Below are 19,649 nucleotides of genomic sequence, written 5' to 3' on the forward strand. Positions count from 1 at the left end.
TTAATGACACATGTTTCTGTGGTGTGACAAACTCATCACACAAATGTATTTCTGCTATACACAAACTTTAAGTGTCGTTGGTTATCCTAACTTTACTAGATCCCTCCACCTAACCCAAATAATGCCAACATAGCTCCAAAGGTGTCATAATTTAGCGAGCGACACTTAATGACAGCCTTCATGACACCTTATTCATGCTAATGACAGATAATGACATAATGTCAGACTTATGTTTAAAACTTTGAGTAAAACTGTATTTATTTAAATGTAAATGAAATAAATGCAGTGAATTTATTTGGGGGGGTTGAAAGGTAAGATGTAAATAAAATGTGACACACAAAGTGTTGTTGTCAGAGGCCAGCAGAGATCTACTCGTGTTCCTTTGATGTAGTGTGTGCGTGTGCATGTGTGTGTGTGTGGGCATAAATTGCCATGTTGACAGAAAGGTTGGGTTGAGGCTGCACTGTTTAAAAAAAGCGGGACAGCTGCTGACATTAATATGATTATGTCCTTCCCCCAGAAACCACAGGAGAGGAATGCAGTGTTGATAAAAAGCAAGACCTTGTCCCTCCCACAGAGTGAGTGCCTCGTGCCTGCCACCCCCTATGCTGGTGTCCCACCTTACCCTGAGCCCCCCTGTCCTGTCCTTTCTTAATCACGTTGTCGTGGGCTAAGTAAGCCATTGCTCCTCATTGTTGTATTAAGACAAAAAGTTAATATTTAATCCACCTCAGTGGGGGATCTGACTCGGACAAGGTTATGTGTGTGGGTGTTTTCTCATGATCTCAAGACTTAAGTGTTTTCTTGGGGAACAGGAAGTTTTCTGATTCCAACTATGTCCAAATAATGTGTCAAACGTAAGGAAATAAACAGAGCTCGAATGGCCACTTGAAGTGTTTGTTTGTGAAGTGGAAAAGCCTCACATTCAGAACTGATTTCTGTTCCCAATGGTCTGTATTCTAGACTTTGGGAGAGAAAATCCTCCAGCCTCCATGTTCCCCTCATCGTCCTCTGTTTCACTTCCAACAATGACCAGAGAGAAAAGAGAAACGGCTCCTCTCACGAAGAGCCACACCATCTCTATAGACAGCAGGTAAGTCAGTGATGGGACCGTCAGAACAGCTTTGTGCTTTTCCTCCATGAAACTAACAGAGACAAGTCTACTGACCTCCAGTTTCCTTCAATGTGTTTAACGTTGTAAAAGTTATTATAAACTGACTGCTATCATTTTTGATCAATGATTTATTTTCAAACTTTAATATATTTAAATTATTAGGGGGCCAAGCCCGCGGGGCCGGGGTACTGCGTATGCTTACATACACGGTTCCTAGGACCAGCGGTGCTAGGAACCCTATTGTATTCGTTCCGATTATAGTTAAATTTAATTTTTCTCCCGGTAAAAGTGGTGCTACAGGCTAAACCGTGCAAGGGAGGGCGTTGCCCTTTGGAGGGTGGATCCAAGACCCCCAGGGGACCTGGGACGCAAAAACTCACATATATCCCCCTGCAGGTGGGGCTATAACAAAGGTCAACGCATTTTGGTCTATAACTCCCACACCGTTTGTTGCACATTCAAAAACTTCATATCCACAGATTCCTTGAATAGCACTGAATCACCTGGGCTAGGCCACACCCATTTCCACCTCAACTTTTGTCGGAGAAAAATTGCAAAAACTGTAAAACATTCTTTTTCAAACTTCTCCTTGGGATTTTGTCCAATCAGGGTGAAACTTGGCACGTAGAGTCTTCAGTTGGACCTGGTCTAAAGTTCAGCGAATAATTTTGTTCGGGCAAAATATGCGCAAATTATTAACGAGTAAAGTTTTATAGCTCGCTATAAAAACGCGAACTGGTGCACATCTCGGTCAAAATAAATGCTAACAACACCAAATCTGAGATCCATGGTTGGCATGTGACTGTGGGGGTATGCGCCAAATTTGAATAATGTAGACCACTAGGGGGCGCTGCAAATATGGAATATTTACATCTCCTAAATGGCAACCAATTTTTACCAGATTTGGTGGGTATGATCTTGGGTCACTCCTGAGGCGATATGTCAAAGTTATTCGTGATTGGTCAAAATGGGCGTGGCTTATTACATCATAACATATAAATAAACAAACATCTATTTCAGCTGAATTATTATGTTGAGGGCAGTAAAATGTACAGGGTAGATATAGAAGACCACACAGACCACCCATACCAAAAATTGCACCAAACACATTTTGGCCTTTAACTTTGACATTTTAATTCACATCTTTCTAAACTTCATATCCACGTGTTCCCTACATAGAGTCGCATCTTCTGACATAGGCCACGCCCACTCCCACGGCATATTGCTCTTTGTAAGTCACTACACATCAAAAACCTATTTTTTCAAACTCCTCTTTGGGGTTTTGTCCAATCAGCGTGAAACTTGGCACGTTGAGACTTCTTTTGGACCTGATCTAAAGTTCAGCAAAAAATTTTTGTTGGGGCAAAATATGCGCAAATTATTAACGAGTAAAAATTTCTAGCTCGCTATAAAAACACGACCTGGTGCATATCTCGGTCAAAATAAAGGCGAACAACACCAAATCTAAGATCCTTGGTTTGCATGTAACTGTGGGGGTATGAGCAAAATTGTATTAATTTAAGCCACTAGGGGGCGCTGCAAATATTGGAAATTTATATCTCTTAATTGGCAAGACCAATTTTTACCAAACCTGGTGGGTATGACCTTGGGTCACTCCCGAGGGCATATCTTGAAGTTATTCGCGATTGGTCGAAGTCGACGTGGCTGATTACAACATAATTTATAAAAAAAAAAAAACAATTATTTCAGCTGAATTATTATGTTGAAATGAAATTTACAGGCTATATATAGAAGAGCACACAGACCACTCATACAAAAAAGTGTGCCACTAGGTGGCGCTATAATGGGTGCAAACGCATTTTGGCCTGTAACTTTGACATTTTAAATCACATCTTCCAAAACTTCATATCCACCTTTTCACAGCAAATGGCACATTGGCCTGTGTCCTGAATGCTTGGCCCAATTTCATAACTGCTTGCAGTTCTAGTTATTTTTACTTTCGCCAAGGAAGTAATATTTTCACCTGCATGTATTTAGTCATTTGACTATTAGCAGGATTACATCAAATGTACTTGTGGATTTTGACAAATATTTGAACCAAAGTTAGACTGGCTTACACCATGGAAGATTCCATTCTGTTTTGGAGAGGATCTGGATCAATATACAGATTCAGGATCAGTTTTTAAAATTCAAATAATCCTTAAATCTCATCATTGGTGAAATTTTAAAAATGTATATTTTGGTTGAAAGTTAACCAATCTTTACGAAATTTGACATAGTTATGATGAGTTGGTTCCTAATAGTTTCATCCAGATCAAATCCAGATTGCAAATTTTATCGCTTTTAAAAAAAGAAAGAAAGAAAGAAAAATTTGGGGTCCACATAGATTTGGACCCACTCTATCATTATCAATGGGGATATGAATTTATTATAAGCCTTTAAAGTGTGAATGGTGATGGTACCTCCTCATTTACAGTTAATGAAGAAAAAAAACATTTCTACAGGAACTGCAGGTGACAAAATCCCATCTGTTTAGTATTCTGATATAATGGACATTCATTCTTAAAATGTTGTGTTTATTACATTAGTCAAGATGAATTAGATTTTACAACCCCAAATTTAAAAGGGATCCTCAACCTCAATGACAAATAGCTCAACTGAAAGATTATTATATGGTAACTTTATCAGGAGAATGGAGAGGTTGGTTTAGAAGCTGCATATGCAATAAAATGTTAATTTTCAAAGTTTGAGTTCTCATTTCCTGCTTAGTCAAATCAAAATCCGTCTACTGTAACGTTCCTGGTCTTCTTAGGAATAATGCCATAGCATCCAAGGAACTGGATGACACCTAATTAAAATGAATTCAAATGGTATTTCACCATAGGCTCTCTATGGGAGTGGAAATATGAAAAAGTAATCCTGACATGACGTCAACAACATGATATGCAAACGCTGATTGGCTGAAATCTCCAAAATGGCGACGCCCACATAAAGGGATATTACATGTATTTGAAGGATAAACGTTGATACAAATGACCTTTCTTAAACAAATTAGTAATAACAAAGTTGTATTATTCAGCTTTAGACTGATCCTCTAAAGTGTATTCATAAGAGGGGTTTGTACAGTGTTTTTCAACCTTCTCTAGTATTTGGTAAAAAAAAAAAAAAAAAAAATTAGATTTTTTTTAAATTAATATTTTTCAAAAACACATCACACACAATAAACATCAAATAACTGTATCCTATACTTAAACTTTCTCAAACATAAATCTAGTTAAAATAAATTGCAGTATAAAAATATGTGAGGTGGCGCACTAATCCTGGCTTCTCGGTATTTGTAACACACTTTAATAAATATGATCAAAAACTATTTCTCGAAAGAAAAAATGTCTCTGGGGTCAACGACCTGAAAAAGGTTAGGAACCACTGAGTTAGTATGACTTTAATCCTCTTTAAAGAGCAGCTCTAAAAGCTGGTAAGACATGATGTTCAGTTGTAAATACTGCAGTTGGTTTCCTCTCAGACGGCTCAGTGATGTGATGGGAGCAGACAGTGACTGTGCTGTGACAGCCTCTAATAACAGCTCAGTGTCTGATGAGGGAACACCCATCACTATGACACCACCGTCCCTGGAGCCACCAATGACAACACATGGTGAGCACTAAGACCTGGGAGGACACATTACTACACACTGGAGGATTCAGCACAATTTATTCTGTTCACACAGATTCTGTTGACGCTCCTCTACTCAGCGACTTGTCCGCTGACTTGTTGGGTTTGGACGCAGAGTCGTGGAGTTTGGTCGTCAGCGCTGAGTTTAGCAGAAAACACGACAGACACACCACGAAACGACAGGATGTGATTTATGGTGACTTTCCCTCTCTCTCACCTGTGCATATTTCCACCTGTTGGTGCTCTTTCTAACACCCCTTCCTATTAGGGGTGTACACTGCCATTAATCTGACGATACGATACGATATTGTTCACGATTTGCACAATACGATACAGCATATCCCGAATACCACAGTATAAATCGCGATATATCATATCAATAATTACAAATTTCACCTTTACAAGTATTAAAGTGTATGAAATACAATTTATTTGAAAAAAATTTACTTGCGAGAACAAGTAAAAGCAAACTTTTGTTTCTTTTCTTTTCTCTAAGTTTTTAACTTTTTAAAATAAAAAAAAAAAAGACAGATTTGTATTTATCTCACACACGTCGTGCTTTTAATTATTTATTTGTTTACTTGGGACTGAGTTGGTTAATGACATGGTTACCTCACGATACGATACGATACATTGTTCACAATACTGATATTACTGTTTTATACGATCCCAGGATAATTGATACACATTTCACCTTTACAAGTACAAAATGGTATGAAATACAATTTATTTAGCACCAATATCAAAAACAAGTGCTATGTTCATCAAACTGTAAAATTTCATTTTTCAAAAAAGTTTAACTTTTGTTTCCACAACTGATTCTGATTCTGTTAAGTTCTTAAATTCTTTCAAATATAACCACAAACATCTATAAAAGTGCCCAGTATGTTTTATGAAAATAAAGTAGCTAAAATGCATTGAGTAGTGAGGTAGTTTAACAAGGTCTGATGTGGTTCACTGACACCTAGTGACCGGGCGTTTACGTGCTATGTTAGCGCAATCACGTGTTTTTTTTTTGTTAAAAACACAATTAAAAAAAATTATATGGAAATTGTTTTGGATCGATACAATAATCAAGATAATCTTCTTTCAGAGCTGATGCAGACTGAACTGCACCACATCCAAACCCTGACGGTAATGTCCGAGGTGTTCAGGAGAGGAATGCTGGAGGAGCTGCAGCTGGACTGGGACTGCGTGGCCCGTATCTTCCCCTGCTTGGACCCCCTGCTGCTTTTCCACAGGAATCTGTTCAAAGCCCTGCACGAACGGCGGCAGAGCACGACCCAAACCGAGAAGCCACAGAATTACCTCATCCATCAGATCGGAGATATCCTCCTTCAGCAGGTGTGAAGAGAACGATTCTCACTGACCCGTGTGGGTCTTCTGCATCTGATTGTTCTTTTTTTTTTAAAATCTCAGTTCTCGGATGCAAATGCAGAGACAATGAAAGAGTTGTACGGAGAGTTCTGTAGCCATCACATCGAAGCTGTCAATATTTTCAAAGAGCTCCAGCAACAAAACAAAAAACTGCAGAATTTTGTCAGGGTAAGTCACACATCTGCTTGTGTTTCACACACATACATTATACTGTACATACACATACACAGAGGACTGAAACGATCCGTTAATTAAACCGACTAAACCGATTCAGAAAATGAGTCGATGCAGATGATCTGAATGATGCTTCCCCCCCTGCCACTGCCATGGTTACCCAAAGTATCATGGAGCAGTCAGCTGAGCGCTAGCTAACTAGCACCACAAGTTTACAAAAATGGAAATGACCACTTGTGTCACTTCCTCAGAACTTACAGTAGTTTAGATTCTTCAGGGGGAAAAATAACAGGAAGAAAGACATTTTTATGTCTAAAGCAGAGTTTTTTAACCTTGGGGTCCTGAATTAAAATAAGGTCACCTGAAAGGTCAGGGAATTGATTAAAAAATAGATAAATTACTGATTTTAAATATTATGTTTCAAAAACATCACACACAATATCAAACAACTGTATTGTAAAATGCAGATTAAAAATATCAGAGGTGGAGCATCTGTATTCATAACACACTATAACAAACAATGATCAAAAATTTAAAATGTTTCTGGGCTCACCAGAGTCTATCAAAATGGGGTCACGACCTGAAAAAGGTTGGGAACCACTGGGAAGGACAATCACAGGCAGGAAGCACTTTATCTAAGGATGCATTAATTCAACTGGTCACCGTAACAACTGGTGATGCTTTCATCTCATCACGCTGTGATTTTATCTTGTTTCTTAGTTAATTTGTGGAAACCTAATTGCGTTAGTATTGATAAAACACTTAAAAAATAATAAAATGAAATGACGCACTGTTATTTTAAAAGGTGTGTTAGTTATTGAAATAGTTTTTTGGTTTGACACGCATTGTCTTCATTTTTATGTGTAATGTCAAATTCTAATTTTTTATTGTTAAATTTAGGTTTTTAAAAAAGTTTAAATTAAAAACTGTTTCTACAATTTAGATCTAAATGCACTGTTTGGTGAAACACTGGGGTTGTGATTATTCAGTCTATGTTGCTTATTAGGCCTATATTGAAGTAACAGCTCTTTCAAAGTTCATGTGAAATTATTTTTGTAAGATTGTCATATGTTTAATTGTTCTGTGCAAGAAAAAGATTTTAGATTTTAGTGTCCTGCAATAATTTAATTATGTGCCAAAAAAACGATTAAAAAATGTAAAATTAATTTATTAATTAAATAAATGTTTGTTTCAGCCCTACGTATTATTTTTATTAGCATTTACCAATTTCTACAGTTGCAAACACACACACACGCTGATTTGTGAATACTTTTTTCTTTTCACAGCAACAGAGTAACAACTCTCTGGTCCGACGGCGAGAGGTGCCAGAATTTATTTTGCTGGTCACTCAGCGCATCACCAAGTATCCTGTGCTGCTGGAGAGGATTCTACTCTACACTCAGGGTAAGTTGTCTGCACCTAAACCACATGTGTCAAACTCAAGGCCCGGGGCCCAAATCCGGCCCTTTCGAGCATCCAATTCGGATGAAAACAATAATTATTGTGTAAATTATCGAAAAATCCAGTTGTAGATATCTCTAATTCACCAATTTAATTTAACTTGACAATATTTTTAGGGGCTTGCATTTTTCCTTTGTTTATATTACATGAATGTTGTCATTTTTAATTGCAAATTGTGCAAATAACTCTAAATCTTGCAATTTCTCAAAAGCAAAATTCCTCTAAATTACTCAAAAATGTGTAACAAAATCAAGATTTATTGAAGTGAATTGAACTGAGATTGAAAACTACCCCCATCCACTTGAGATGAAATTGGTCCATATTTGGCTCCTGAACTAAAATGAGTTTGACAACCCTGGTTGGTTAGCGTTTGATGGATCTGTGTATGTTGAAACACTGTCACTGAACGTGTGTTTGTGCCCACAGAAGGGAGTCAGGAACACTCTGACCTGTCGGCCGCTTTAGCTCAGATCCGTGACATCATCACGGCGGTGGACCTGACAGTGAGTAAACACGAGAGATGTCAGGAGCTACAGGAAGTGTCGGCCCGGCTGGAGAACAAGAGCTTTGCCAAGCTAAAGAACGGCAAAGTGTTCCGTAAACAGGACGTGCACTGTAAACATCGGGAGCTGCAGCACAAAGGCTTGGTTTACTGGAAGACTGCCACAGGTCGCCTGAAAGGTAACGCATCACATGTGCCACTAAATGTTCCCTCCACCCATTCTACATCTAGTCTGCTTCTGTGCTTTCAGATACTTTGGCTCTTCTTCTTACCGACGTCCTGATCTTCCTACAAGAGAAAGATCAGCGCTTCATATTTGCTGCCGTCGTAAGCCTCAAACAAACATTCCATTCCAATCATCTTTATCACCGATTACATCTTAATGGCTTCGCTCCCACAGGACCAGAAGCCTCCGGTAATCCCTTTACAGAAGCTCATTGTTAGAGAGGTGGCCAACGAGGAGAGAGGGATGTTCCTCATCTCCGCTTCCTCAGCGGGGCCCGAGATGTACGAGGTCCACACCAACACCAGAGAGGAGAGAAACGCGTGGATGAGACACATCCGACATGCTGTGGAGAGGTGAGTCCGTCAAACAGCCAAAGACCTGCTTAGTGCGTGTGATTTAAGGGTCGCTAACAATCCTCGAAACCAGTACCCCTCTCTTATTCCTGAACCAAATCCCTCCTTTGTTCGATTACAACAATTTGCTCAGAATACAATGAAAAAACAACTACAGAGCATAATGATGGAATGAATGGGTGATAACACACATTTTAAAGACTCTTATTTTGTAAATAAGTGGAAGGAAACAGTACATAGTGTCTACTGAACAAATGTATTTCTATAGTTTTATATCATTCCCTGTCATCTCCCGCCCAGTGTGGGAGCAAGACTGACCTTTATATTTTTAGTTCATGTTCTAATCAAGATTATTTCCATCATCATTATTATGATTATCATTTTTAACTAAAAATAAACATTATAAAACCCAATACTTTTAATGCTTTCATTTCTTACATTTCCACTTTCTCTCTGTCAAGTACCCCCTACAGTTCCATCACGTACCCCCATTTGTGCTCTTAACCACGTGTGTCAAACTCAAGGCCTGGGGGCCAAAACTGGCCCTTTATAGCATCCAATTTGGCCTGCAGGAGAAAAGAAATATTGACAGAGAAAACATGAATCTTTGTGGAAATTTCCCACTAATTCAGTTGTAGATATCTATGCTTATATAGCATGAGGTTATTTTTAATTTATATATATATATATATACATATATATATATATATATATATATATATATGTATAAAATCCTACAATTTTCTTAAAATTATTTCACAGAAATTCCCCAAATTAAGTACATATTGGTCACAAAATCAATGAATTTTAAAATAGAACATCGTGCAGGGACTGATATCTGTCACTTCTTACTTAAATGGTATTGGTGCCCCACATACTTTATTATTTAAATGTAATTTATACGTAGAAGTGCAAACTAGGGCACAGTTAATGTTGAAATTGCTCTTTTTTTCCACCTAAAATCTGCGGCTCACTTCAGATCAAACTGCTCCGTATTTGGCCCCTGAACTAAAATGAGTTTGACACGTGCTCTAAACTATTGATCCAAAATCTCAGCTGTCCTGAGGAAGAGGAGGAGGAAGAGCGAAGCACAGAGACAGAGGAAGCCAGACAAGCTGCTGAAGTCAAAGCTCAGAAGATCAACAAGTTCCAAGGTGAAAAAAACAACTAACAAACCAACAGATGACAGTTTAAGTAGATAAATAAAACTGTAATATGTTCCAGACACACTGCTGGACCAGGACCAGAAGATCTGCAGCAGCCTGGAGGAGAAGTTACAGCTTTATGCTGAGCTCACTGATTTAACCCTTCACTCACCAGAGCCTCCAGCACAACGCTACCTGCTGGTACAACCAGTGCGTTACACCGACTGTGAGACCACCAGACAGGCTTCATCATTACTGTCCACTGCACTGAGAGAAGGTGCTCACATCACTCCCTGAATAATAATAATGTCTGTAGATTAGTTTAGATATATGTGACAGTATTTTAAAAACAATCTTACCAAAAATGATTATCCTAAAGCAGTGGTTCCCAACACTTTTTTGGACCGTGACCCCATAAATATTTTTTGATCATGCTTGTTATACTGTGTAACAACTAGGAGTGTGACGATATCTCAACACGGCGATTTATCGCAATATTTTTTCGCACAATCAATTATAGATATGCTCGCGCTAAGTATCGAGTTTCTTTTTTTTTTTTTTTTTGACTTTTTCTGCTTTTTCACTAAAATGTGCAGGTAGGTTTTCACAGAAATTTTGTCACTGTTTGTTGAAGGAACCAATATTTTGTTTACTAGAATATTTCACTATAATGGTGTCACTGGTAACAAAGACTCTATTTTTTGTTTACATTGGTATGTTGGTTATTTACAGAAATGTTCATAGGACACTTTTTCAATTTATTGTCTTTCAGAGATATAAAATTAAAATTTTATTTTGTTTACTTAATCTTTTTTCTCTTGTTATGTCGTAGATTAATTTCTGACCAATATATTGATAATCGCAGTATCGTCATATTGTGAGATGATCATTATCGTGAGCGTTGTATCGCGTATCCTGAGGTACCCACCCCTAGTAACAACTACAGAATAAGCAGAATTAATGCACTAAGTGACAAGATGCACCAGCTCAGGTATTTTTATACTGTATTTTTTTTTCTCTTTCTTCTTTTCTTTCTACTGCATTTTACTTGAACTAGATTTATATTTGACAAATATAGAATACAGTTGTTTAATATTGTATGTTGTGTTCTAATTTGGAAAAAATATATATATATATATTTTTTTTTATTTAAAATGTTTTTATTTTTAACACATTCCAGGCGACCTCATTTAAATTTCAGGCTACTCCACATGGGGTCACGGCCTCAAGGTTGAAAAACACTGTCCTGGAGTTTGAAGACTTTCAGTCTTTATTTGACAATTAGAGATTATATTATTAGACAACATATTGCTTTTTATAAGGTATTAAAAATGTATTTATGCTGTATTATATATATTCTACGGTTATTGCAAAGTAAAGTGAAATTGTGGCCAATTTTTGCAGCAGAGAACCTGATCACCATCCTGCAGACCCCAGAGGGCCTCCCTGTGGGTCAGGGCTCCCCCGTACGAGGCCCCGAGTGCTGCAGCTACAACAGCCACGGGAGCAGCATTCAGGAGTCTCCCACTGAACGTGAGTCACTAACTAACTACACCACTGTCAATATTCACCACAAAGCCAAGGTCCCTGAACACAACACGGGAGTCATTAATGTGGTTTTGTTTTCATTTCATCGTCTTTTCCTACTTACATGACTTTATAAGCTATTAAACTACCGCAAATTGTATCAAACATGCAAAATAGAAAAGGTTCGTAGATTCAACTATTATTATTAATTTCATATTTTTATGCTTCAGACGACTAAGAGAAGATGAGAGGGTGAAACCACATAAGATTATGTTGCAAAAATGTTCGTTAGCTACACCGCTACCCATTTTATTGGAAAAATAACATGACAATGCGTGATATGGTCCATAATGTAAGTCAGGGTTTAGTGAAATATCGCGTAGCCGTGATTACGTAGCGCAAAGTTCAAGGTTTTTTATTGTCATTTTTAATGTTTCCGCAAAAACATTGTATTTTTCCTCAGAGCCATCAGATTACAAGAAAAGAAATATTAACAGAAATATACATAATATAACAGAAATAAATAATAAAGTACACAAAATACATACAAGCACTGCAAAGTAGGAACAAGATCAATTTTTTTCTATTTGCTACACTTGCTAGGGAAAAATAGCATGTGAAAGAGTTATAATTTTAAACTCCCAAAACATGCATGTGAAGTATTTCCATGTCTATTATTAGTTACAAATAAATATATAAACACTTTGGATTGCTTATTCCACGTTTTCCAGCTGTTTTCCGTGATCAAAGTCGTAGTCCCTAAATGAAGAAGTGAGACGTCTTGTACTGTAGCTTTTACATAAATCAAGGCCATTTACCTTTAATAAAAGCCAAATCATCAAACCCAAACTACACTATTTAATACAGTGTTCAGTTCAAAATGAAGCTGATTTATTCTGACTGTGACAAAATGTTAAAAAGTGACCAAAAGAAGATGAAAACTTTTGGATTAGCTTGACACGCGCTCCTTTTTTACCTCACAGCGGACTATCTGAGCACGCTCAGTATGAGCTCTGCCTCCCTGGGGTCAGACAGTGAGTCAGCAGGCTTGGACAGCGCAGTATGGAGCTGTGTGACCGAGCCTCGGAAGGGGGACAACAAGGGGAACATTTTAAAGGTCCGACTCACCAATCACCTACACTTAAAGGAAGTTTGTGTTTGAAATCTAACAACAATGTTTGCACAGGTGGTGGAGAGTGTCCAGAGCCTGACTCAGCTCCTCTACAGTCTGCAGGTCAGCGCTGCACACGTCACGTCACAGCAAGAGCAAAACAACACCTAAGATTCATAGAGTTTCAATCAACACGTAGATAAAATAAATGTAGAACAATCCAAGAGATGGGCTGAGGGTCACATGATCAACATTCATGTCAGCATTTAGGATATCGACCAATCAGAGGATTAACAAAGGTTTCAGTCTGAGTTTCTTGTCATTTTGTAATCTTTTTCTGTTGCTTTTTGTCTTTTTTTGTGTGTTTTTGTTGTTATGCGTGTTTTGAGTCATTCTGACTATTTTTGTTGTCATTTTATATATATTTTCTGGGGGTTTTTTTGGTACATTTGCAGTCGTTTTGTGTGTTTTGGGGTAGTTTTATTGTCCATTTGTGTATTTTTCTGTAAGGTATGCTTTTTGGATTCATTTTGTGTATTTTTGTTATGAGTTTTTTAGTCATTTTGATCATTTTTGTCATCATGTTAAGCATTTTTGCTGTTCTTTTGTGTATTTTTGCTATGTATGTTTTGAGACATTTTGATCATTTTTGTCATCATTTTACATATTTGTGTGGGGGAGTTTGTACATTTATAGTCCTTTTGTGTGTTCTTAGGGTAGTTTTGTTGTCCTTTTGTGCATTTTTCTGCAATGTATGCTTTTTGGAGTCATTTTGTGTGTTCTGTTATGTGTTTTTACTTAGTCATTTTGATCATTTTATATATTTGTCTGGGTTTTTCTGTACATTTGTAGCGGTTTTAGGGTAGTTTTGTGTATTTCTTTGTGTATTTTTCTGTGTTTTTAGTCATTTTGATTATTTGTGTTGTAATTTTATATATTTTTCTGGAGTTTGTTATACATTTATAGTCATTTTGTGTGTTTTTGAGGTAGTTTTGTTGTCCTTTTGTGTATTTTTCTGTAATGTATGTTTGTTAGAGTCATTTTGCATATTTTTTTGGTTTGTTGATTATTTTTGGGGGGCTGTGCAAACTTAGATCATCTGCTGAAGAGTGATGTTTCATCTGTGATGTTTGCAGGCAGCAGTGACTCTTCAGGACAGCTGCCATGAAGTCCAAAAGCTTCTCCTTCAAGAAGCAGAGAGACCTCCACTCCGAAGCATCTCTACCCTCCATAGCAGCTTGGTAAAATAATCCAAAACCAAAATCAGAACAAAGACTAAAGTGGAGTTTAGTCGCGTTTTAAGTGGCTAAATGATCTGACGGGTGTTGTCCTGGTTGTAGGAGCAGGAGAGGCAGAGGAGTGCCGAGAAAAAGAAAGAGGAAAATGAGAAGAAGGATGTAGAGAGGAAGAGAGAGGACGTGGATGACGTACAAAAACTCTTTGAGAAGCTGAAACAACAGCAGCAGCGGTGGGACAAAGAATGTGTGGCCCGGGAGAAACTGCAGGTGAACCACACACAGATTTCTCCAGACAAGTCACACCAGAGTAGAAGTCGCATCAGTTAAACAATGTGTCGCGAACAGGACAAAAATCATATATATATGTTTCACTGGACTATAAATCCTATTTATTTAGAAATGTAAAAAATCTAAGACCAAAAGTAGACATTTAATCTGTAAAGGCAAGTTATTCAACTACACAATAACACACGCAACAACAGGATGAATAGGAGTGCAGATATTAACGTAACACAACACCATTTATTCGGCTAATAACATATGCAACATCTATAGCTGGGAACATGAATAAGCCATAGCTATATAGTTTAAATTATCATTTTAAAACATGTTAAATTATGTGTATATATATATATATATATATATATATATATATATATAAGTCGCAAGACCAGTTAAACTATGGGGAAAAAAGTGTGACCAGTAGTCTAGAAATACAGTATTATGTGTTTCATTGGATTATGTATGGAAACTCAAAATCCAAGAGACATTTCTACACTTTAAATGAGTCAGAATGCTTCAACCACAAAGCTTCCATTGTTAAACATTTAACTGCAGCTTTTTTTTAGTCTTCATATTCAAAAAATTCACAAAATATGACCAGGATTGACACATAGTTGTGATATTTGTTAGCATCCCAGATCCTGAACATTGTTGGATCGCTATAGCAGTAATATATAGAAAACATTGCATCAAATGAAATCTATGCTTCTTCGGAATCTCTTGCAAACAATAGTATTTGATTAAAAAAAAACCTCACAAGACTTATTAGCTAAAGTATGAACACCTTGGATTTAACCCAAGAGGAAACTGATTCCAGTGTAGTTCTCTACTGTACATATGGCGAGGATAAACAATACCAATACATTGGAGGGAAAAACCCTGACATTGATGTATTTTTCTTCCTGTTCCAATAAGTTGGAAAACATCATCCTTTTTAACGCTGGTACAGGAAATAAGCAGAGGCTGATCAATATCACTGAGGGCTACACTCAGGATTATTGTACAGCGCTTATGTCTTCATGCATACTATACACCGGATGTGATCAGGGGTGGACTGGCGTTCTGGCATCATCCTGGTGGGTCGTCAACCCAAAGGGGTCCGGTCCGATCTGCTATGTTTTTGATGAGCAAGCGGAGACAGACATGGTAACAGCTGGCCAAAAATGGTTCAAAAGTGGCAAAAAACATGGCAAGAAAAGAGTCAAAAGTGTAAAAATGAGCAAATAAAGAGGAACCAGGTGGTATGTAATCATAATGGCAAATGGTAGCAAATAATGAGACAAATTGTTGGAAAAAAGGGCACAAGTGGTATTTCTAAAGGGAGCTTATTTGGATGTGGCCAAAAAAAATTAAGAAAGGACAAAAATTGATTAAATAGTCAAAAAGAACTTCCAAAAATGGACTAAAAATAGAAAAAAAGGATATTTATTTATTTATTATTAAGGGAAGCTAAAGTCTGAAAAAAATGTCAGAAACCCATGGCCTAAACATATTATTGTATATATTATAATGAACTCCCTGGAATCACCTCAATGCATTTTTATCTATTATGATTTTAAAAACAAAAAGAGTTTAAAGTTTTAATTAGGATTGTGTGTGCGTGCGCTCAGAGTGAGCAGGAGAGCGTGCTGGAGCAGAGGGAGCAGCAGTGCCTCCTGGAGGCTGAGCGGCTTCGCTGTCAGCGTGAGGAGCTGGAGGCTCAGCTGATGGAGTACCAGAGGAACCTGGACCGACTGAAGGAGGGTCAGAGGAATGTGGAGAGGGAGAAGGAGAAGATCGAAGCCCAACAACGACTGCTCCAGAGCTGGAGACACAGCCGTCAGAGCAGCCTCCCCGTGACCATCCCCGTGACCATCCCAGTGGACGCATACAAGGTGAGAGACACGTCAGAACAACATCTTGGTATCAAACAAAGTAACATCGCTACGTAATCTGGATTAAAAAATAATAACTGTAATCCGTTACAGTTAAAAACATGTAATCAGAATACCGGAATATTTTATATAAACTAGGACGACTTAGGGGGATTACATTTTAAAGCAAACAGAATACACTGTACATCCGTGCAGCAGACACACAGTGCGTACGCATTGCAACACTTCACGGACGTTCACCTCAACAAATCAACACGTGAAACGACCAGCAGCACCAGCGCTGCCTGCCTGTTTATCATCATGACCACCATTCCTAAATGTCCTAAATCTGATATGTAGACGTAATAAAATATCACATCAGAATATAAAATTACTAACTATCATAAACATTTTTGTAAGAAAAGCTGTCCCCATTGAAGATACCTCGAACAGAGAAAAAAACGCATAAGGGAAATAACTCCAGAACAAATATTTGCGCACTTCTCATTTTCGAACTCCATCAAGGTATTGATACCCTGAAGCCACTCACCGAATTTAGTTATCCGATCTTAAACGGTTTCTGAGAAAAGTTGTCCCCTTTAACTCGGACGGACTTACAGACGGGGCTCAAACCTATATCCCTCTTCCACATTTGTGTCAGGAGATAATAATACATTGAGTAGGTTACACATATTCTATCCTTTTGTGTCTTTATTTGCATGTTTGGTCACAGGCGTCCAATCACAGCCGCTCTGGCAGCCTGGATGGAAACAGCTCAGAGTATGAGAGCGCTCTGCTGTCCTCCCTCCAACACAACCACATCCATCCGCCATCCAACAACATCCAGCAGCTGCTCTCCGTATCCAGGAAGAACCATGAGGGTGGGATCCACGGCTCCAGCTACACGGCCACGCTGGGCCTCACAGCCAGCCTCTACAACAGCCTGAACACCCTGCTGAGTCAGACGCACGGAAAGCAGCCACGGGACCCCCTCACCCCCCCGACCTACAGCTCCAGCCTGGACCGTGTGCAGCCGCGGAGCGACACCACTCATTTATTCAGCAGCAGCGTCCCTGCTCAGACACAGAGGACGAACAAGAGTAAGAGCACTGATACGATCAAAACACACTGGCCCTTTAACAACGATCAGATCTTAGCGTACCACGTGCATTCCACCATATTTATGCAAGCTTTGGTATTTATCAATTCTGACGTGAGCGTACACTACGATCAGATCTCACGTCAGGTCTGAGCTTGTGTATTATAATATGAGTGTGGTGGATTTGTGGTTCAGTTCAGCCAAATCTGACTGAGACTGAAGATAAAGTCTTTAAAGTGTGAATGATCATGATAAAATGATCAGGATCATTGATCCAGATATCTGACAAAGAGGAGATTTGGCGCTGGGTGAAGGTTTGTGCTCTCTGACTGCTTTTATAAGTACTTATCCTTAAAAATATTCTTTGATTTACTCGGTTATTGAAACAACAGAAATGCCCCGTTTGATTTAAATCGTCCATTAAACATGTGTACGCTTTATTTTTTAAATCACCAAATTGCACATTCCCTGTTCAACCCAAAAAACATACATTTTATTGAAAATGTTTTTATAAATAATGAAAAATCCTGTTTTTCTTGTTACTCTATTTAAAACATATGGAATTAATTAAAGAAATTAAAGAATAACCTTTCAAAACAAATGTGTTAATTAAGGCCAAAATGTAAATATAATCAGAATCAGAATGTTTTTTTTTGTAAATTACTTTTAAACTCGTACCATTTCAGTGCAAAAACAAAAATTATGCTTTTTAAAGAAACACATTTAAGCTTCTATTGGGTTCATAAATGTGTGCATCTGACTCCAGAGTCGGTGCCTCACCAGTCATGAACCTCACAGCACGTCACTGTTATTTAGTGACTTTCTGTCTCTATAAATGCAGTGTGATACACATGAAGATTACTTTGAGTACATGAATGAGAGAGCCAGCTAGAAAACATATTTTTCTTGTGCTCAGGCTTGATTTTATGCGTAAGAAGAACTGTCAGGATTCTTACAAAGTCTTTTGACCTCTGACTGTTCCACTAAAACTGTTTCTCCTTCCAGCAGATTTGAACCCGGTGCAGGACAGACAATCTACCTGGAGGTCGGAGGTCACGGGTCACAGCTTTTACGAGGACGACTACTCCACCTCTCCGTCTCTGACCCCCCTCCTCCCCCCGCAGGCCTACCTCTCCATGGAGGTGCAGAGCGGGGAGGAGGGCGAGGAGAACGTCGTTTACCTCTGAGGAAAGAACAGGCGTTGTTTGACTCGTTCTAAAATAACGATGGACGTGAGCTCACTAACGTTGGAGACTATAAAACCGAGCGGTTGCTAAGAGATGGGATCTTCTCAGTTTGTGCCTTTTATCAGTGTTTGTGGTCGTCCTTTGATCCAACCAACGTGCTCGTCCTCACTGTGCGCTCACATTTTCTGCTTCTTTCCTGCTCCTGTTGCACTTGTTACAAACACTTTAACCAAAACACCAAACACTTCAAAGATATGACAGGTGCCATTATTTCTCCCTAAACTATGTTCATATTTATAAGGGACTAAATATATTGAAAAAAAAAACACTTATACACATTAAATCTATATATAGTGTTCTGAAAATCTACCTATGCACACTTTGTTTTCTCACATAAGTGCCAAAAATGGTGTATATGTTGTGTGTAAAGAGTGGATGTATATGTTTCTTTGTCTCTCACCTAATTTATTATACATTCAATTGATTAATGCACTATTAACATTAATAAAATGACTGTTTTATATGTTCTGTCTCGATATCAGCTTCAGCACCAATGTCATGTGTCTTTAGGAATGTTGTTCATTTAAAAAGTGTCGAAGCAAAGGTCTGCATTGTGTTTTATCTAAAATCAGCTTTTTGGTGCCCATCCATAAAGTCAGCAAAATGATAGCCCATTGCTCTATAAATCTGTGATAACCACATTTATTTATTTATCTGAATAATACCCATCGTTATCCAGGAAGTTTATTATTATTATTTGCACAATAGTATATAGTCATCTTCTGGATGTAAATCCTTGTTTTAATTAGATATAAAATGGGGTTAAAGTGAAAGCGGTGAAATGGGATTTTAAAAACCACAGAAATTGATTAAAAGTTGCAAATTTTTTATTTTTTTCAAATTAGAGTGGAGACAAAACGTAATAAAAAGGGCTCAAAGTATCAATATTGGCTTAAAAATGGAAACAAGTAGTTTAAACTGACCAATAACGGTCATGACAAATGGTGAATGTGGTTAAGTTGGCAAAAAGAGGTTAAAAGTGACAATATTGGGTCAACATATGTGACATGAAGTGGGAAAAGTGATAAAAAAGGGTTTATAAGTGTCGAAAATGTCATTAAAATGGAAAAAAAAACTGTGCAGAAAAGACACTGAAATTTGAAGAAGTGTCATAAATGGGGGTAATGTAGCAAAAATGTATAAAAAGGAACAAAAATATGGCAAGAAAAGGGGATGAAAAAAGGTGAAAATGTGGCAAGTTTGGTGTAGTTGCAGAAAATGGGTAAGCATAAGGAAAAATTGGCTGAAGTTGTTAAAAAAAAATACATATTCTTAGTTTCTTAAAGGCATCTGGCAACCTTTTCCAG

At 37.9% G+C, this 19,649-nt stretch overlaps 1 protein-coding gene across 7 annotated transcripts in view; it reads left to right on the forward strand.

Moving 5' to 3' along the window:
* The window catches only part of LOC114469935 (rho guanine nucleotide exchange factor 28-like), a 72,314-nt gene extending 53,545 nt beyond the window's left edge, over positions 1–18,769 (forward strand). For 2 of the 7 annotated variants that reach the window (XM_028457848.1, XM_028457845.1), the window contains exons 12-31: positions 521–578; positions 964–1,093; positions 4,599–4,729; positions 4,803–4,943; positions 5,841–6,091; positions 6,167–6,292; positions 7,585–7,702; positions 8,186–8,440; positions 8,512–8,588; positions 8,662–8,840; positions 9,897–9,994; positions 10,065–10,262; positions 11,390–11,518; positions 12,496–12,629; positions 12,699–12,746; positions 13,760–13,864; positions 13,964–14,128; positions 15,754–16,017; positions 16,730–17,096; positions 18,101–18,764. In XM_028457848.1, the coding sequence (XP_028313649.1) occupies positions 521–578; positions 964–1,093; positions 4,599–4,729; positions 4,803–4,943; positions 5,841–6,091; positions 6,167–6,292; positions 7,585–7,702; positions 8,186–8,440; positions 8,512–8,588; positions 8,662–8,840; positions 9,897–9,994; positions 10,065–10,262; positions 11,390–11,518; positions 12,496–12,629; positions 12,699–12,746; positions 13,760–13,864; positions 13,964–14,128; positions 15,754–16,017; positions 16,730–17,096; positions 18,101–18,282 (3,156 nt within the window). In that variant the 3' untranslated portion in view covers positions 18,283–18,764. Of the gene's footprint in view, positions 1–520; positions 579–963; positions 1,094–4,598; positions 4,730–4,802; positions 4,944–5,840; positions 6,092–6,166; positions 6,293–7,584; positions 7,703–8,185; positions 8,441–8,511; positions 8,589–8,661; positions 8,841–9,896; positions 9,995–10,064; positions 10,263–11,389; positions 11,519–12,495; positions 12,630–12,698; positions 12,747–13,759; positions 13,865–13,963; positions 14,129–15,753; positions 16,018–16,729; positions 17,097–18,100 lie in introns of all 7 variants that reach the window. The other 5 variants (XM_028457842.1, XM_028457843.1, XM_028457844.1 and 2 more) reach the window with 5 other exon arrangements.
* Positions 18,770–19,649: the final 880 nt, after the last annotated feature.

Source organism: Gouania willdenowi, chromosome 9 (genome assembly GCF_900634775.1).
Source record: "Gouania willdenowi chromosome 9, fGouWil2.1, whole genome shotgun sequence".
Taxonomy (NCBI): Eukaryota; Metazoa; Chordata; class Actinopteri; order Blenniiformes; family Gobiesocidae; genus Gouania; species Gouania willdenowi.